Consider the following 19,546-nt stretch of genomic DNA (forward strand, 5'->3'; position numbering starts at 1 on the left):
AACTTGATCACTTTTCGACCTAAAAATATTGGAACTACATAATGATGAGAAATTTCTTAAAAATTAAAAAACAAACAGATTCTAGTTCTGCGTTCTCTAAATTCTGTTTTTACTTTATTTTATTACTTTTTGTAAGCATAGAGTAAACACAATATCTCTAGGTTCTGTGATTTCATCTGATTTAAAGAAATCCACAGTACTGTGCAAGTCTTTAGCCACCTCATAATTCTTTATATGTTGCAGGGAAAAACAGGAAACAAGTGCAGTGACTTATTGAAGCACGTGCATGAGACAAGTTGTACAATTTGAATGAGTTTGAAAGTCAATATTTAGTACGGCCACCTTTATTCAGTCTGAGCCTTCTTTTAAGCAGTCCTCGGGAATACTTTTCCAGGCTTCTTGAAGGACATTTAAAGCTTTTCTTTGGATGTTGGCTGCCTTTTATTCTGTTTTCTCAAGATGATTAGACTCTGATTCAGTCTGGGCTCTAGAGGGAGGACAATCCATTCCATCAATTTTGGGAAAATCCCAACACCACTGGCTGAAATGCAACCATAAACCATGATAGAGCCTCCACCCTGTTTTACAGATGGCTGCGGACCCTTACTGCTGCACCTCTCTTCTGACCTCCTCCATGCAAACTGATGACGATTTGATAACCAGATATTTCAAATTTGGATTCGGCCTTTTCTCCCTGTTTCCCTTCCTTAAGAATGGCTTCTTAACAGCCACCTATTATTTAATGTGTTATACATTTCTGGAGACAGGGTCCAGTCTTTTGCACAGTACTGTAGTTTCATGAACTCAGCCTATCAACAGATTTTTAAAAGCTTCTTTTCAATTACAGATGAAAATATTAACCAGGTAACTGATAAAATAACTTATGTGTGAATGTCAATAATGGCTAGTTATATTTAATGTAGCGGTTCATTACTGTTATAAAATAAGTCAAGAATTAAAAAAGAAATATGATATATTAAATGTATTTACCCCTAGAGATTAACACACAGTGTTGTGAGCTTTGAGCAGCTTCCAGAATATTAACCAATGACCTCGTGTAGAATAAATTGTAAGTTGTGTGAGGTGCAGTTGTTATATCAGTGTGTCATATCATCTCATTTTCAGGTGAGATACGCTGTAATTAGACTGTCAAGTTGTGGGTTCTGCCTTGCAGACAAACAATAATTACAGGCTGGTAACTTCTAAATGTTGATACTTAAGCCATTAACAATTGGTAAAAGATTCAAAAGGATTCAAATATACCACAATCATACCCAGGTTAGCTGGCAGTCAGGTAACAACAAAATATTAGTCAGAAATGTCACAACTAAAATTAAAAACTGGCTCAACTTCACCAGTTTACTGAAATGTCCCCATCAGTGAATATCTCCTCTTATTTAAATGGATCGCTATGTCATGAGCTGGAACAGGAAATGAACCAACAGCTTTTATGGGAATTATTAGAGACAAATGTGACTTCACTTAACGAGGTCTGACACCTCGACATCACGAAAGCTTCTCAGAAGCAGGACATGACGAAAATTAAATTGAAAAAAAAAAATCGAATGCAACTTGGAGGAAAGTTTGACACTCGTGGTTTATGCAATCAAATATAAAATAAGCGATTAAAAAAAACCACACTGCTGGTTAGCTAAGTGCTAAATATGAACTTTCTAGACCGAATGTTAACAACTTAACCTCACACCCTCCTCCACACGGAGCTAACAGTATCATCAGTGTCAGTTAGTGCTGATGACCATATCTGATTGGCCTAATCATACAGTAGAGTAGAGTGTGGCATGAGTGGGAGGGGGAATTAACTTTGCAGTCAGACAGACATCCTAAAACTCCTCCACCTGAAAAAACATTAGTCACATAAAACACGGCTTATTGCATTGTGCTGTTAATGCATCCACCTTCCAAAGTAGTAATGCACCCCCACACAGTGACAGCTAATCATCAGTGCACTAACTGGAAGGAAAGGCAGGACCATGAGTCAGAGGAATGGAAATGGAAAAATTAGAAGGGCACTTTAAGACTTGCACCAAATGCCTTAATTCGCACTTTTAAAGTGATCAGGATCCAACATTTATCGGGTTCTTACTTCGCCCCATGCTTCACCTCACCACACGGCTTCGTTTAACTTGGCCTTACATTTTCTTTTGTTATAATCCACAAAACTGGAAACATCTCTTCCACCAAAGAGAAAAAGGCTTAATTAATACCCACAATGCAAAAAAAATTCTGGAGAGACATTAAAGCACTGCTACCCTGTGAGTCTGCCTCTCCCCCTGCTGTTCTTCCTGAAGACAAAAAACACACATGCCGACCTCCCTTGTAAACTCTGGATGCCCTCTACCATCACGTCCTCTGTAGCTGTGTGTGTGCGCGAATGAATATGTTCAAGGTTAAGCCAACAGGACAGCAGACAGGCCGTCTTCCACACCTTGCTGTGTAACTGTCACATTAATGCCCATCCACACTCGCTCTCAGAAACAGCGTGTTACTTATGCGCAGTCACAATGACGACGGCGGCGCTGATTTCTACTCTCACCTCTGTCTCGACCACTCTGCCATTATGAGAGCTGCTCGCCTTACAGTAACGGAAGACGCTGCAGATGAGCGCTGTTCTGCGGCGGCATCGGCATCTGATACGATGAGCTGCACACAACTGTTTTGAGTGACATGTACGATTTACATGCACTGATGTTTAATTGATTATTTCCCCTTTTTCTTAATTCATCATTTCAACGTTTTGTTTGTTTTTAACTACAGCTTGTAGCGGCTCAGATTACTGTTTGGGTTTAATTTTAATGTATTCACAGTTTGAAAGCTCACAAACAAACACAGAAGGTTCTCAGTAAGCTACCTAAATATAGAGCTATCAGGGATGCTAAGCTGGCTTTACTACCTCACTGGCTGATGACCAGAGAGACAGAAAGAGTTTACTGTGACTTGCTTTTTAATTAGTTATCCCCCCAGTCTCTGATGCAGGAATAGAATAATGAGACAAATCTTCTCAAAGTATTTACTCACTGGGATTCTTTACTGTATTTGCAATGAGCACTTAAGTAAAGGAAATGTCAACAAAACAGTGTTTTAAAGACAAAAACTAACAAAGAGTGAAGCTGCTGGGGAAAAAGAAAGAAAAAGTTTCGAAAACCTTGTGAGACTTTATATAAATATGGCTTAAAATATTATCCAATGAAACTAATGAAATCTAATCTGATCAGTTAAATATCGGTGTGGCCTTTAAAATCCCTGCGATGCTCACACTGTCTAATGAGTTCAGAAGTGTGTATCTGACAAATCCTCTGTGACATGTGCGGTTTTGTTGCTAAGAAAACAGGCGGCTAGTGTATTTATGCGTTACGGCGAATTAGTGGATGGATACAGATAAAGCATCTTGGATATGTGAGCGTTACGTAACGCAGTCACGTATATATGCAACCTCCTGTCTTGTCATCGTTGCTGTCGTCATCTTTATGGAGACTCCACTTTGTCCCGGATAAGATTAATCCCATAAACGTACGTAATATAAACGCCTTATATTCTTCTGCGTTCCTTCAAATGAAATCGAAGCTGGCTCGATCTGCGACCAGCATTTGTTCTGCCAGCAAAAACCTATTTGGGTATTCGAGTCATCTTAAGGCGCGAAAGACTGGATCTGAAAATGTCAAAGAGACAGTTACTGTGGCTACAACATGTTTTGAATGCCAGTCAGTTAACGGTGTGTCTCTGTGTGTTTGTGTGTGTGGGATCTGCGCCTTCACTTATCAAAGGCAGCAATTTTACACCACATCCAATTAATTTGTACATGCTTGTAGGCTTGTTTATTGCCGTTTCAGTTACAACGCCAACCAACAGCACTGTTGCTTGCTCACGGAGGGAGCCCCTGTCAGCTGTACCTTTCCTCTTTCCTGAAGACTTAAAATAATCAGACAAAGAAGTAAATATTCACTGGTTGTAATTTTTTTCTGCTACAACGGAAACTTAATTAGCTGCTGTTAGTTAAATAACAAGCGGAAATCAAAGCACCTCGAGGAGGAGTCATTTTTACTTCAATAAACTGAAGGATCCAACACTGCACTGCTTCGACCTTACACGTAGCCGTTACGCATGATGGATTTTTAATTCCTTTGCAATAAAGCCTAAAGATTGACAGTGAATCAGGTGAATGATAACCATGGTGCATTAAAATGCCTTACAGCTACAAAACATCCTAGAAAGTCTTTTTATTTTATTATTTTTCTATGTTTGGTCTTTATTAATGACAGGACAGTTTCAGAGTAGGTGGGAAAGGTAAGAGAGCAAACAAATGGCCCAGGGTCCAATTGGGATTTTCCAACAGCCTTGCAGCACACAGGTGAATCAGGTGAGCTACACTGGTGCCTGAGGAGGCTTTTAGACAGAAACAACTTGAAAGCAGTAACAGTTTATTTATTTTTTAAGCACTCCAGTAGGTAAATGTACACGTATCATTAGCATTCATATCACACTGATATTTGACACTCTTATATAATCTTTTACAGTGTATGAGGTATTTATAGGCCAATAAATCAAAGGTGTGGGCTCAATAGGAGATATAACACAAGTGCCTGCTCATATTATTATGCTTGCTCTAGGTGGTTGTGCGGCTGCTATTTACTATAAGCTGGGGGAAAAAAAGGCACATAAATCATTAGACGCCCTCCAGATGTGTATAATAGCCTTGTATTGCATTACAGAAGTAATTAGTTTGGCTTAATAACTTCAGTGGGAAAGCTTAGTGTAGTAATGACAAGATTTCATTCTTAATGACACATTTTCCATCGTGTTTTATCCTATAAGCTTCTCCTCGAGTGTTTAGAGAAGCTCATAAGGAGATTCAGTGCGGACAGTGAGTAGTAGGTAATTTCCCTCTGTGTCATTACACAAGAAGAATCACGCTTTGAACCGCTGCAGGAGTGAATATCATCGCTAAATATTGCCAATATATCACCTGAAGTCCAATTACATCGGAAAAGTGATTTCCTTCAGCGGTCTGCTTTCCAAATTGAGTCTATAACACGGACTGTGTGCGCTGGGAATCAAACCCGCAACCTTTCAGCTGCTTTTACTTCCTCCACAATCTCATCTATTTTCTACAAAGAAGTCAAACCTCATTGAACATTCAGTGAGATGGTTTACTGATGAAAGTAACTAGACGATATCAGATTGATGCGACGTGTGACGCGACCCCAGCCAGTCTGGAACTTGTTCCCTGATTAGACATTTTATATGGATATGAATGGAGACCCTGGGTCTGATGCGATGGGAACAAGCAGTAATAGGGGCACACAGTGGGACATGGCGCCTGTAATGAGATGCGGCGCACAGCGACGGAGAGCACAATTTATTGTCTGTAGAAAATGATAATAGGAGAGAGGGTGAAAATGGCAACAGCAGCATTACTTTTATGATGGATGTAAAAACTGACCTGAGGGGACGAGCAGATGCTGAATAAATTCTGACAGACAGATGAATGCTGAAACGCTAGGAAAAAAGGGTCTGAGGCAGGAGGAAATACTTTTCAGTATTGTGTCTCAGGGAAAAAAAACCACCACGGTGACCTGCAGCTGCTGTCTATTTTTTTGTTTTTTGGTGAAACCTTTTGAATATATTTCTGGTAACAAAGCTTTAACACTCTGTTTGGGCGTTTCTCACAGTTTTAGCTGTCTCACATTTGAGAGCCCGCTCTGAAGGAAATGGCATCATCGACTACCTACACAGCTTTGTAACGCCTACAAGTGCTGACAGAAAATGAAAAAACTTCCAACATTACATTTAACATCTGGGTGGAAAAGTTTGCTTATATTTCCCTCTGACTGGAATCAAGCAAGCAAGCAAGTTTAGCTAGTTAATACTGATTAATGGATGTTTTAAATGTTATTGTGCACGTAAAACCAACAAATATCTGCTTGGATGATGTGGCAGATATGTCTGTATCATGCTTGTTTGTCTTAAAGCTTTTGTTAGCCTAACACTGCAATAACAAGATGCTGTCATCACACAGACCCACATAAACCACTATGCTTTTCAGTAAGGAAACCAACAGGATGCAGCTTTTGTGTTACATTATTTCACCGCGTACTGAGTCATCTCAGTCCCCTTTCTGTCCTCGTGGGTTGTGGTGAAGCAGCACACAAGGGCCACAAAGGTCTTATCCATTTGAATTCCAGGCACTCATCTGAGAACCTTCATCAATTTCTCAAGTCTAACGGGGAGTTCCAGCCGAGGTGCGACCACACTTTGGCTCTTCTGACCGTAAAGTCCTCGACTCGATTCACACCTCGGCTCATGCGACCCTTACCGAATCATGAGGGGAAATATGGTTCTGCAGAGTTGTAGCTTTTTTTACTGTCACGGTGTTAAGTACATCAAGGTTTTCATCAACGGCCGCTTTTTCTTGCTGACAAAAACAGCAACTGAATAAAAACTAACGCACGAGGACAAACTAGGATAATGTGTACAGATACTTTTGTCGAGGAATAAAAATTAGATGGAAGTGTTTTGGAGAGATAATGTCAAAGCTATGCAGAAAAGTGGGACAAGTCTTGAGTTTTAAAGTCATCCAATCAGAAGTGCTCTCTTCTTGCAGTAAGGTTGGATGTGCTTGATTTGATCTGCCGCTGAGAAACGGGGTAGGAGGCTGGGCACAACTAGCTGCCTGCTTCTCATGAAAATGCGACGAAATGTCAACACTTGTTGGGAGGAACAGAAGGGTCGACATGTGGACACAATTTGCATTTGATAAACAGGAAAATAAATCTGTGTGCACACTGCAAATCTCTACACTTTATATTTTAGTCCACTGAATCAACTTTAGATACGGTCTACTATAATCTTCTGATATGTAGTCGATTTAAACTAAAAGAATTTGGCTCTCTAAATTATGACTAAAACTAAATCACATTTTAGACTGTGACTCACACTGAATCAGTTTTCTGACAAAATTAACACCGCTGTTACAAACAACTGGTCTGTGGACTTCCTGCTTGTGTTGTTGTTGGTCATTTTTCCAGATGCAGAGAAGAGTAAAGTGATAACATACAAAGAGCTGTGGTGGACCCGAGTGTTAAAAATAGTGAAAATGACCCACTTCAGCCACCATCTGTGCTTCTCATGATATATTTTTAAAAATGTTACTTCACACTTTTCCTGTTCATGGTGAACTCTTGGTGTTGTTCCCTTTCCGTCACTTTTCAACCAATCAGTGTTCAACCTGAACTGAACTGAACTGAACGGACGGCAGTGCAGTGACATCACTTCATGTGATTTGAATGTTGATAAAGAGGAATTAGAGAGTGCTGAAACTGAAGTGATATAAGAAACCACTGAAGGTATGAGCGCTGGCTGCGTTTATGCTTGCGCGATGCAGTAACTGCACTGCTCTGCTATCATGAGTGAAACTGAGAAGAAGCTTCTTTTACTGAAACGCAGGAAACACAGAAGACTTCTTGAGTTCATGTACTGTCAGAGCTGTGAACACTGGCTATTGCATTAGCAAGATAAGCAAGCTTTACACTTTAAACCCTATTACGTTTTATTGCACAGAGGTTTAACTAGGTGCTAATCAACACAACATATATATATATACTTAGATTTCTGGGAGGTTGCATCTCAGCAGTGTTAAGGAGCACTAATGTAGGGTTGTGGTCACTGAAGAAACCAAATTTCCTCCTTTTGGTGACCACATTTATACTTGCATGCTATTTTCCCAGCATTATTTAGCAGTTAACTAAGTTGTGTAAAACCACAAACTGCATAAACCAAAGTGGGTGGAGAAGACAGATGCACGCATTACACAGAGAGGAAACGTCTAACTAAAACATGATCCTTTCCTTTGTCTCTCCCCCAAGTCTTCCTCCCTCCATTTGCCACGGCTTCATCTCATCTGTAACAATACACCTCTCCGCTCTTTTCTCCGGCGATGCTCTTCTATCCGCAAAGGAGAAGCCGCTCTGCTTGCTTTCTTCTCTGCTTCCACTTTCACACTCAAAATTTTATCCTCTTCCCTCTTCATACCCTCTAAGGTCACCGTGTTTGATCTTTCCTGGCATATAAGAATTTATTGCTGTTGGGTGAGAGCAGCATTATCTCAAAATGTCAACAAGAGACAGAAAAAAAAACAGGTCTGCATTGTGCCTGATGACAGTGCAGTTTTTAATCATTATCCAGTTTGTTTAGGAAGTGCTTTCTAAGCCCAAGAGGTTGAAGAATTTAGAGGAGCATGTAATCCTTTAATCCTTTAATTAAAGCCAATACAATATGAAAATGAATAAACTTGCAGTTGCAAGGTTTTCACATGGTGGCAGAGCTAGAATGTGGGCTGATGCAAAATCCCAAAGCTTGCTCCTAAGTTTGTGTACATATACACAGAGTAACAACATAATGTGACCCCTTGATATATGTCACACCTGCTGGGTTTTTTCCCCCTCTCCTAATCTAAAACCAAACTATCACATAGCCGCAGACTGTTTTCCTGTTAACATGAAATACAAAAACAAAACCACAGGAAACGCACAAACTGTCTCGCAAAAATGTTGACAGGTAGAAAAACGGATGCAAAGAGCACACATTACCGAGGGAAACACAAATGCAGGAAATCAAAGTGGCAAACAGACACACATCCCCCAAATCACAAAAGATCAGAAACACTCGAACGGTGTGAAAAAAACAAATACAGAATGCACACGCACGTCCACATGCACAGGCTTTGAGCTCGCTCAAGGGCAAATAAGTCCACTCAAGTACATGGCAGGGGTGGGTACTGATCTTAAGTACATTTTAATACAGAAGATAATTACCATAACTTTTGACTTTCTGATTTAAATATCCTCCTTGCTAATTTACGCTTCTATTTTCCCCTTGTAGAAAAGGCTGTGTAAGGTTGCTTACATTCACAGTGCATATAACGTGCTGATGAGATTCTTTGAGGTTCTGGCAGAAAAACATATTTACATCCCTGAAAACTAAAAACTTCAAAAGCCTGTCAACATATTGATCTTTGGCCCATGAGTGTTCGCGTGATCGCTACGTGACCACGCTTCACGGCCCGATTACATATGCACCAGATCAAGCCCATCTGTATACTCAACCTTCACTCGAGCTCATGGGCAAGGTCGTAAAAGTATTTGCAGAATCTTTCCATAGATACCAAACGACTCTAAACCATCTCTGTGGTGTTTTTGCGGCAGTACTTCTCGTGCACACGCAGACACGACAACGTGAGGATCACATTTTACAGTTAATGTAAATGCATGACAAACTCAAATTACATCGTGGACCACATAAAGCCCATATTGATCAACTGTGGGCTGGACCAGTGAAACTACAGAAGTCTTAATATAACAAAAGAAGTGCAATTTCAACAGTATATGTTAGTTTTTCTTCAATGATTAAAAGTGTGGTTCTTTGGGCTTAAAATGTGAGAAAAAAATGTGAAAAATTATCAAAACCGTCCTGGCAGCTCATTTCCCACACTTTGCTGTAATTATAAAACAGGATTGTGGCCCAAAAGAAAAAGGTTTCTATAGCCTATGGTCATTTAATAGTCATTTTGACATTTAATTTTTATTTTTTACTTAAGTACTTTGATGTATAATGAATGGCCATGGGAGAGGTCTTTATCAGCCAAGGAAAAAAAGCACCCATAAAAATTATTAAAATAGATTTTTAAGTCCAGAGTTTTCCAGAGTCGTTCAGTGGGCCGGACTGGAGTCATTCCCGTGCTGTTTCTTGTCCTCAAGCCTAAACATAAGGCTTGATATGCCAAGGGGTTAAACTACTTTTTACATATTTTAAATCTTTCTAATAGTGGGCCAAGTTTCTGCCTACATCAAACCAGAAAGTCAGCAGATTATCACGACACGGAAGCTTTAAGTGTGAGGCTGTTTCGAGACAGAAAGAAAAAATTGATTCTCAAGTTGCTGAATCTTTATCCCATTTAAAATCCGGTCTATCAGATACTTCCCTTGTTTTAACAGCCCTGCTGCGCAGCTTCCCGCCCGGTCTGAGTCTCAGTGCATTGCTTTTACTATATGCTTCCCCCCCAAGAGTGTGACTTTCACATTGTATGTAGAACAAATCAGTGCAGAATATTAAATATAAAGCCTGCTTAGATCTTCTGGGAGGCGAGCAGTGCAGTAAAAAACAGCTTATAAATATTTAAATTGACAAATCTGAGCCTAGCCAGTAATGAGAAAGTGGGTTTAAATTATTCGTTATGACACAACAAAGAGAATTTGTATAAAATAACCAGATTCAAACCTCACAACAAAAACAAAAACAGCAAAGACGAGGATTAGCGGGGGGTGTTTCTTTATTCTCCGACTCCTCTGCAAACACTAGAAACTGAACTTTGCCAAACATCCTTCACAGACATGGAGAGAAGTTACTAATGTACCTCCGGTGGCATCCTGTATCTGCTATCACACTTTAGGACACACTGAAGACGCCACTGTGCAGAACTAATGCTGCAATGTTGCAACAATCCATGGAGGATTTGTTAGAAAACGCTTTCATACTAAAAAAATGGGGGGTGGGGGGATGCAGCCACGGGGTGGGAGGACTAATGGCTACAAACAAAGTTGTTCTAAGCCCGTCCCACACAGACTTAGGAGAGAAGGATGTGAAAATCCTTTGTGTTTCAAGTCCTCCTAGAGCAAACTCCTTCTTGGGTAACTTTAAATCGTCTGTGGTATGACTCACGTTTTACCGGCCACATTAGTGTCACGCAGAAAGATGGGCACTGTGGGCAGAGCTGGCCGGTACAGCGGAGCTGGTGGTAATACAAGCCACAGTGGGGTTTCTTTTTTAAGCCCTGCTCTCTTTTTACCATTACTGTAAATCCACTGTTTACTGTCTCCTCTGGGAAGGCAGGCAGAGAGATAAGAGAGAGGGAAGAACAGAAAATGTAAGAGAGCGGCAGGCAAGAATAAAGGGAGCAAGGGAAGGGGTGAAGAAGAGGTAAAAAGAGCAAAGTAGATGAAGCAGAGAAAGATGTGAAGAGGTCGTGAGATAAGAGGGAAGGGTGGACTCGACGGAGTGAGAGTGATAAATAGGTAGGGACAGAGCACAGTGCGCCTGTCTGACCCTCAGATCTCCTTGAACTGCAGGAAGGCGGCTTTAGTCATACAAATCTCAATTTTGGCATAATTTACTAAGAACATCTTAAATTAAGAGACCCAGACCTTGTGTGTAAAGAGACTGAAGACTCGGGATTTTTGAAACTGTGCATTTAACCTGTGTAAGATATGTTAAGGACATTATTACTTCAAGCCAGAATAACCAGTCTACACAGCATTTTAGCATCTTTTAGCTACTTTTCTGCTTGAATTTAACTCTTACTGCTTCAATTTAGTCTTACTGTTCCCATTAACCTCGTTAGCATTTAGCTAATTAGCCATGGTTTTCATAAAATGCCGTTAAAGTCGTACTTACAATAGCCCAGTGGCCGAAAACATGTGTTAATGGTGTGAAATGGTGCAGTTCACAACAACTTACTGAGTAACACGATGACACTGGATCACTTACACACATATCTAATCTGAGTGTGCTACAGTTGTAAACTGCGCAGGGTGTCCTATAACAGCTTGTATAGGCTCCAGCTTAAAAGAGTAGATGGATAGAGGAACAGCCGGAGAGAACAGATGACAAGGAGTATCTGTGGCATATTATTAACTAATTAATAAGGATATTAATGTAAACGTGGATATAAAAAAATCTCTATTTAGATGAGAAAATACCAAAGATGCAACAAAAATAACAAATTCACAGAAAGACTGAATAACTGTATAAATGATTGGCTGGTGCTACTGGGAATGTTTCTATGGTTCAGACACCAACATCTGCTATATCAGTGTATTCCTCCTACTGCTCACTATGGCTGTGATAATAGAAAGCTGGCGTTCCCTGTAACAAACCAATCAATGGATTATAGCAGAGTCCATAATCTCTTTCTTGTGGATAAATGCTTTTAAAACAACTGAATAATTAAACAAACCTAGACAGAGAGTGCCTGGCTTTAGCACATTAACAGATGTAATGTCCTGTGTAAACACTATTTCAGAATCTCAAAGATGGGCAGCCTCATTAGAGAGGGTAACCTAATTATATACACAATTAGGAAGGTCGCTGTGTGTTTGTGTGCGTGCCAGACGAAAAGAAGGAAGACAGAGGGAGAAAAACAAAGCAGTAGAAGAAGAAGCAGATCAAAGTTCAAAACAAATTAAAAAAAAGAAGAAGAAGAAGCGAGGGAAGTTTGGGGACAGCATACGTGCAGAAAAGGCTGCTGCTGTTCCTGTAGCCTCAAGGCAACTCAAGGATCATCCCACACACACACAGGCATTGACACTTCCTGTAAATAAACATGAGTTCTTACACGTGCACACATTCAGCAGGCACTCCTTTGCCACCGACCTAATAGAAACAGACTGAGCTAAAACCCAGCTGATCCTTCACTGGCTTAACCTCTCAGGTCAGAGCATGGATTCCCCCAGCACACACACACAGACAGACACAAACACACACACACAGACACAGAAGCATCAGGTGCAAAACAAAAAAGGGGATCAGGTGCAAAAACAGAGAGATAAGAGAGACAGAAGGGATGGAGACTAAACCGTGGAATCTAACCTGGGATTGTAATCCACCTCTGTGGTTTTAATTTAGAAATCAGCTAATTTACAAGAAAAGTTAAAATATCTTCACTTGATTATCTTTAATGTTGCGCCTCTATTTGCACCTAGAACACAAAATGCTGCTGAACTCAGCAAGTCCATGCTCATCCAGCACAATGGACTAAACTGTGAGCAAGACCATTTTAAAGGAGAAATGCAACACATCTCAGGTTTCAGAGCCTTATAATATACTATTACTGATCATTCTGATATCATGTTAAGTTTAGCTGTGCTGACTTTAGCTTTAGATAATGGAAAACTGTAACAATCAATAGTGCTGCTGCTCACGCACAAAAACAACACAGGCTGACACAAAATTGCAGGCACATGTTCACAGTCCGAGTACACCGTTATCTGTGAGGTGCACGTGCTCAGATTAAGGTTAGAGACGCACGGCACGTGAGCCCGGACATTACGCAGCAGAGACAGAGAGGTTTATGATCAAAACAAACTGTAAAATGATAAAACCTGTAAGACAAAAAAACAAAAAACAAAACGGAAGTAAAGCGGGGTGAGTAAGTCGATGAGCAATCTGTCAATGAAATGAACTTTTTTAATTCAGGTGATGAGGATGTTTACCACTTCATATATTAATAATTTATTAAGACAAAAACAAAAATAGCAGTAATACGAAGGATTCGTTTTAGCCTTTATAGAAAAAATGCGTCAACTTAAGTATTAAAACGTTTTAATAATAATAATGGATTGTATTTATATAGCGCTTTTCGGGGCCCTCAAAGCGCTTTAAAATTCCACTATTCATTCACTCTCACATTCATACACTGGTGGAGGCAAGCTACAGTTGTAGCCACAGCTGCCCTGGGGCAGACTGGCAGTTTTTAGAAAGTTATGCACGTAAAACATGTAAACCTACATTCGATCGCTTATAGTAAATCTGCGCATGCTGTTATTGTGCCGCAGCTTCTACTGCAGTGTCCCTACATACAGGAAGCCATTCACATTTAATTGATGCAAGCTTACCATCTCCATTATGCTGTAATGCAACAACACTGCTTGTACATTATTGTATATTTAAATCTTGGCGTAGTAAATAAACAAATTTCAAAATCCACCGAACAGCGAAAACAAAAAGTTAAAAAACTAAAAATTGTTCAAAACAAACTTGACGGGAATCATAAACGATTTGATGGTTTAATGATTCTCAGGAATATCAAGAGAGCAATAAAAACTGGGAGGTGCCTTTGTCAAACTTCATAAGTGGATGGAGTATCCGCTCTGCCAGACTGCACTGTTCAACACTCTTCATGTTACAGGCTGTTTGTCCTGGGAAGCTGGATTCAGGAATCCCCGCTGTGGTACCAAAGTTGATATGGAGGAAACTTATACTAGCTACATCTGGAAATCACCTGCAATGGACAGCTGGTGGAACACACCTATGCATGCAAGTAAGTAATTGCAATCCTAGAAGGCGTATTTGTGACGAGATTTCACAAAAGTTAAAAAATAATAATAATAATAATAAACATTTCTGCAGGCAAATCTAAGACGTTTTGACTGAGCGGGCTTTAGTTTTTCAGATATTGTTTTGCTGTTACAGATAACAGCAGGCATCTGTTAGTAACAAACCTCCAGTGTGCAAAACACTGAAGGGAAGAAAGATGCAGAAAAGCCTGAGTGTTGTTTCAAATCTCTCCAAGACAGTGAAATGGATATGATTTATGAGGTGTAAAATATGATTACAAGTGGGCGAGTATGAGTCACTCCTGCCACTCACTGCACTCTACCTTTCTTGACTTTAGTAATTGACAAATCTATAACAAGCACACTGAACTCAGGCCTTTGGATTCAAAGTTTTCTTGCCCTTTGCTTTCCAACAGCATCACGCGCACTCAAAGCTTTGCTGCTTGGTCCCAGGAGGACAGGGAAGAGCTCCACGGGTAACACCCTGTTGGGTCGAGGGCGGGTTTTTGACACGAGAGGAGGAGGGGCCAGTGCAGCAGCTGGTGCTGTCACTGCTGGACGCCATTTGACCGTGGTGGATGCACAGGGCTGGGGAACATCTGAGGACTTTGTTCCCAAAGAGGAGAAAATTGAACTCCTGAGAGCATTATCGCTGTGTGGAACTGAGGGACCTCATGTGGTTCTGTTAGTGATTCCTCTTATGGACTTTAGCGAGTCTGAGAGGAAAGCAGTAGAGAGAAGGATGGAAATCCTCACCTCTGCTGTCTGGAGACACACGATGGTGTTGTTCACTTTTGGAGACTTGCTAAAAGAAAAAGGCTGCAGCGTACAGGAGCACATCCAAACAGGTGGCCCTGCTCTGAAGTGGCTGATGGAGAAATGTCACTATCGATACCATGTGCTGGATAACAAGGCAGCTGTTAATTGCACGCAGGGGGGACTAAAGCAGGAGGTGAACAGAAGTGGAAGGAGACAGGAATGGACTTGGCTGAAGAAAACTGACAAAGAAGCACGAGGGGTGAGCACCGGAGGCGAGCTGGATAGGAGACGAGAAGGAGAGCAGCAGCAAGTGAGAGAGCTGCTGAGCAAAGTGGAGGATATGCTGGAGGAGAACGGGGGGTGGCACTTCTCCTTTCACATGTACCAAAGGCTGGAGGAGGAATGGAAACGCAGAGAGCAGCAGCTGAGAGCTTTGCTCGAGGCGCAGACAGAAGTGGGAAGTGCGAGGAGAAAACAAAAGACGGCAGAGACAAAGGCAGAAGTGGAGCCAGAACAACAGCCGAGTTTGGAGGCTGAAGAGCAGGAACAAAGCCGAAAGAAAGAGCTAGAGAACAAGGAGGGATGTGTGCAGAGGGAGATAAACACAGGGGAAGAGAGAGAAGAGGGAGTCGAGGTGGAGCTGATGAGACTGAGCAGTGAGGAGGAGAGGTGGAATACGAGCTCTGAGAGCGGGGGGGAAAGAGAAGAAGAGGAGGAGAGAGAAAAGATGAGGGGGCAGCTGGATGAGGAGAACACTGAAGTAAAGACTGGAACAGTGACTTCATGTTGGCCCAGTGGAGGTCCAAGGTTAGTTTTAAAGCCAATCAGGAGGCTGGCCTAAGGCAGTAATAACCACCAACTCCAACAACAACATCTGGTCATTTACTCTCGTGTGCTGTAACAAAAACAAAAACTGTCATGTGATCACCCATGAGAAATAAACAAGAGAATAAATCCGGCTCTTCACAGACCTACACGCAGCCACAGGCCGTTCACAAAGACTGCCTTCACAAAGCTGAGCCAACTGGCTTCACATTTATATTTAGTATAGACATGAGAGTGGGAAGGAAGTGTATGTCCCAAAAAAATGTCAAACTACTCACCGAGTGTATTTAAAGGACTAAAATGGTATCAAGTCAATAAATAAATACTGTTGTTTTTTTGTTTTTCCATTTGCATTGCAGTCATTGGTTCCATTGGTTATAACTGCACATATACCAGTCTGCTTCTAAAATCATCAGGAATGTGAGACACTGTGATTTCAGTCCTCACTTTTCTAATTATGCACATCTCCAAACTGTTGCAACAGTTCCTAATTTTAAAAAATATTTGCAGCACTCTTGCACTCGAGTAATTAAAATCCAATTTCCCTTCTTGGGGTAAACAGACACAAATAAAGCAACTCTGCTATCTGGAGAAAAAGTTAGCGGATGAACTCTGATAAAGGAGGATGCTTTCTTAACACCGCTCTCATTATTTTCCCCTTTTATATTTTTAGATTTTCAATTTGTAAATAAAATTGAGGCAATCATTGTCACTCCATTGGAGGTTTTCAGCCTAAGCCGAGGGACGTGTGGTGTGCCACCCATTTCATTAAATCTCAGCAAACTGTCAATTGGCTTCAGGGGATTGCCGTCTCTCTTCGACTGACAGACTGTTAATTCTCATCTCTGGCTCACGGTCATGATGCCGTGCGAGGTCATTTGTGCCGTAAGCAGCGAGGTCACTGTCTGCCCAAGACACCAGGCGTGACCAGAAAAGGGCATTTCAAATGCACATATTCAGATAAATATTTCATTAGGAGAGCTCCAGACTGTTCAGATTGTTAAGAAAAATATTTTCAGTCTTTTACCATTTTTGAAGCAATACAAAGATATTCAACACTGTATTAATTAGTGAGCGTGCAGACACTGCATTTGTTTTCGTCCTGCCGCTTCTTTTAATTAGATACAGAAAGCTGCTGTGATATTAATTTGGTCCAAGAAGTCTGCTGTCTCCAGACATGAGCTGCTGAGATTTGTGTTTACAGAGCTTCACTGGAACCAAACGTTACACCAGATGCTTTCAGCAGTCACCTCTTCCCGGGCAGACTGTGTGATCTATCAGCGATCGAGTTTACGAGTTTAAATACAAAATGTCATAAACCCCTTTTAATAGAGATTGCTTTAAAACTAACCCTCCTTGCTACCTCTGAACATTGATGTCAGAGGCCCATTAAAACCAGTTATTTTAGGATGAATGGTGGGCCCTAACATACAAACTCACTTGCACTCACAGCACGACTGAAAGTTTTAATTTTCCAAAAAGCACGACTTTTCGAATCAGTCGGTCCAACAATAAAAGCTTTCAGCTGACCCCGCAGCCGTGTTCGTAGAGCTGACAAAATTGTTAGCGCGTAACTGCTGCCAGTAATCTTCTATTTGATAACACAGTAAAGTTCCTCCTTCAAAGTCTCTGTGTTGACATCTCTGACGAAACTGCAGCTCATCTGGAATTTGATACCTTGTTATGATTTTTATTGGACTTCGTTGCACAAGATGAAGTCTGACACACGGTTGGGTGAGCACTATCAGCTTTAAATGTGCCGTGAAATTCCTTATCAAGACAAACAGTGCCTGGGAACAAAGTGTTTTGGGAATTACACAATACCTATAGTTGCCAATTAGAGAATCAAAGGTTTATCTGCAATCTGTGTTATGTAATAGCAGATCGCTATTGGTCAGGAGTCCACACTTCAGCATAAGAGGTGCCTGTGAAATGTTAAAGAGTACAGTACAGTAAAGTGAAATTATTAAACAGAAGAATTGGAATGGCGTTCACCTTTAATAGTAATATAGTGAATGACGTGCAGCTATAAATAACCCTCTGCACTTTTTATTTGTCTGGCTCCAATAGCTGCTTGAGGTGAGCACTCGTCTAGGCCACTGCTGTTGCTATGAAACAACTGACAACCCATTTAATGTGCAGCGCTGGTGAGCTAAAAGCTGAAATATCTTTGACTTTTAGCGCTGGAATGTGCTCCACTCGAGCAGCAAGAGGCATGAGTGGCGTCCGATAAAGCTGTAGCCCGGTCACAAACTCAGCTTTAGTATATCTGCACAGACTCACTGTCAATGTCAGGCTCAGCGTGTACTTAAATGCTAGTGCTCACCTCAAATGACATAGTCATGACTACAACAGTGTTTCCCTAACATCTAACATAGCATCTCCCCTAACTAACGTTTAATGTTAGTCGTCTTGTCTCTGTGGTAATTATCTCACATTTGAGTTTTTCCTGTTTTGCTGTGATTGCTGGTTTTCCCCGTACATCTCTTTTGATCTTTTTTAGAACCTTTGATTTTGTTCAAATATGCCTAATCCTTTAAAAGTCTCCAATTAATCCCCTGCGTATCCGTAGTCAGATCGTCCTCTTCAGAGGGGTTTACTGTGAAGCAAGATTAATGGGTTAGCAATCTATGTTGAGCTTGTCTGTGTGACAAAAGTGCCCATCTTTTTACATGACTAGGCGAGCTGGTCATGTAAAAACAACACACACGCGATGAATACCTGTTCAGCTGTCACATTAGAAACAAACAGCAGCACTGAGAGCACGATCAGCATTCAAATAACTCAAACTCAATTGCTTATTTTCTCACTCTGTGATTTCTGGCAGCATTAACCTTTTGTCTTGTTTGTAACTGTGTTGCTGTAACAGGGCGGCCCTTAGCGGCTGGAAACACAGTGAGATGGAGTAAGGCAAGTGTAGTGGAACAAAAAGTATTTATTTTCTATACAGCTCTCCTTACAATAATTAACTTGTCGAGCTTCTTCACAGCACAAAAATCTACCCTCTAATGACAACTGGCAGCCTTAAATATGTTCAGCTGTCACAGACTAAACCATTATTCCACTCTCAGGTAAGTTATTAAATCCCAACCTTCCACCACAGTATACAATATATCAATAAGAATAAATAAATACATTTCACATTTACATATTAATAAATATTTCACACTTTAATGTTACCCCAAACCCAATATTATAAAAACCCAGAAACCCAAGCACAAAAAGATTCACCACACTCTCTTTACCAATGGTCCCTCCCGGAACCTTTAAATGGTGTTTGGACCCCTGGGGAAACATTTGCCCAAACACCTTGAAGAGGACACAGGCAAGAAAGGTGAGTAATCATTATCTTACACTTATTTGCACCACCTTTATCTCTAGTTTTCACACACACATTTGCATTAGTTTTCCTTACTGGTAAACCTTAATCACAATTTCAATCACCATTCTTTTCTCCTGACAGACAACCACCACATTCCTTGATGAGGAGCAGCTGTGCAGGATCTGAAATAAGGCTACCAACTGATTTTAAAATTCCCAATAAATAGTCAATAAATATTTAAACTTCTTGTGTGCAAATGTTTTACTGTGCAAATCCATGCTTAAAGTGCAATGCCAAATAAAGTGCTTGATATGGTGCTTTTAATAAAGTGAAAGGTGTGCTCTAAAGTGCTATACAGATAATATAATATAAATGTAGTAAGGGAGTCCTCTTCCTTACAGTTGCTGTATTATTTTTTATGTTTTTATAGATTTTTTTTAAACGCCATTTTATTATCATTACCTGATAACATCTGCGACTGAAGTAGGCGGCACTCATAAGGATCATTTTGTGTGAA

At 40.7% G+C, this 19,546-nt stretch overlaps 2 protein-coding genes across 6 annotated transcripts in view; one reads left to right on the forward strand and one right to left on the reverse strand.

Annotated features, from left to right (window-relative positions):
• Positions 1-19,546, reverse strand: part of LOC146497946 (SPRY domain-containing SOCS box protein 4-like) — an 83,168-nt gene that overhangs the window by 3,180 nt on the left and 60,442 nt on the right. The window lies entirely within an intron of this gene.
• LOC146497947 (uncharacterized) lies at positions 13,191-19,271 on the forward strand. Of its 2 annotated transcripts, XM_085141264.1 has the most exons (4): positions 13,191-13,386; positions 13,538-14,107; positions 14,540-19,041; positions 19,171-19,271. In XM_085141264.1, exons 2-3 carry the CDS (start codon positions 13,924-13,926, stop codon positions 15,721-15,723), a joined length of 1,368 nt encoding a protein of 455 aa, XP_084997390.1. In that variant the 5' UTR covers positions 13,191-13,386; positions 13,538-13,923; the 3' UTR covers positions 15,724-19,041; positions 19,171-19,271. The 2 variants fall into 2 exon arrangements, with proteins under 2 accessions (XP_084997390.1, XP_084997391.1); XM_085141265.1 differs by lacking the exon at positions 13,191-13,386 and having other exon boundaries at positions 13,397-14,107.

This window comes from Neolamprologus multifasciatus, chromosome 18, assembly GCF_963576455.1.
Source record: "Neolamprologus multifasciatus chromosome 18, fNeoMul1.2, whole genome shotgun sequence".
Classification (NCBI taxonomy): Eukaryota; Metazoa; Chordata; class Actinopteri; order Cichliformes; family Cichlidae; genus Neolamprologus; species Neolamprologus multifasciatus.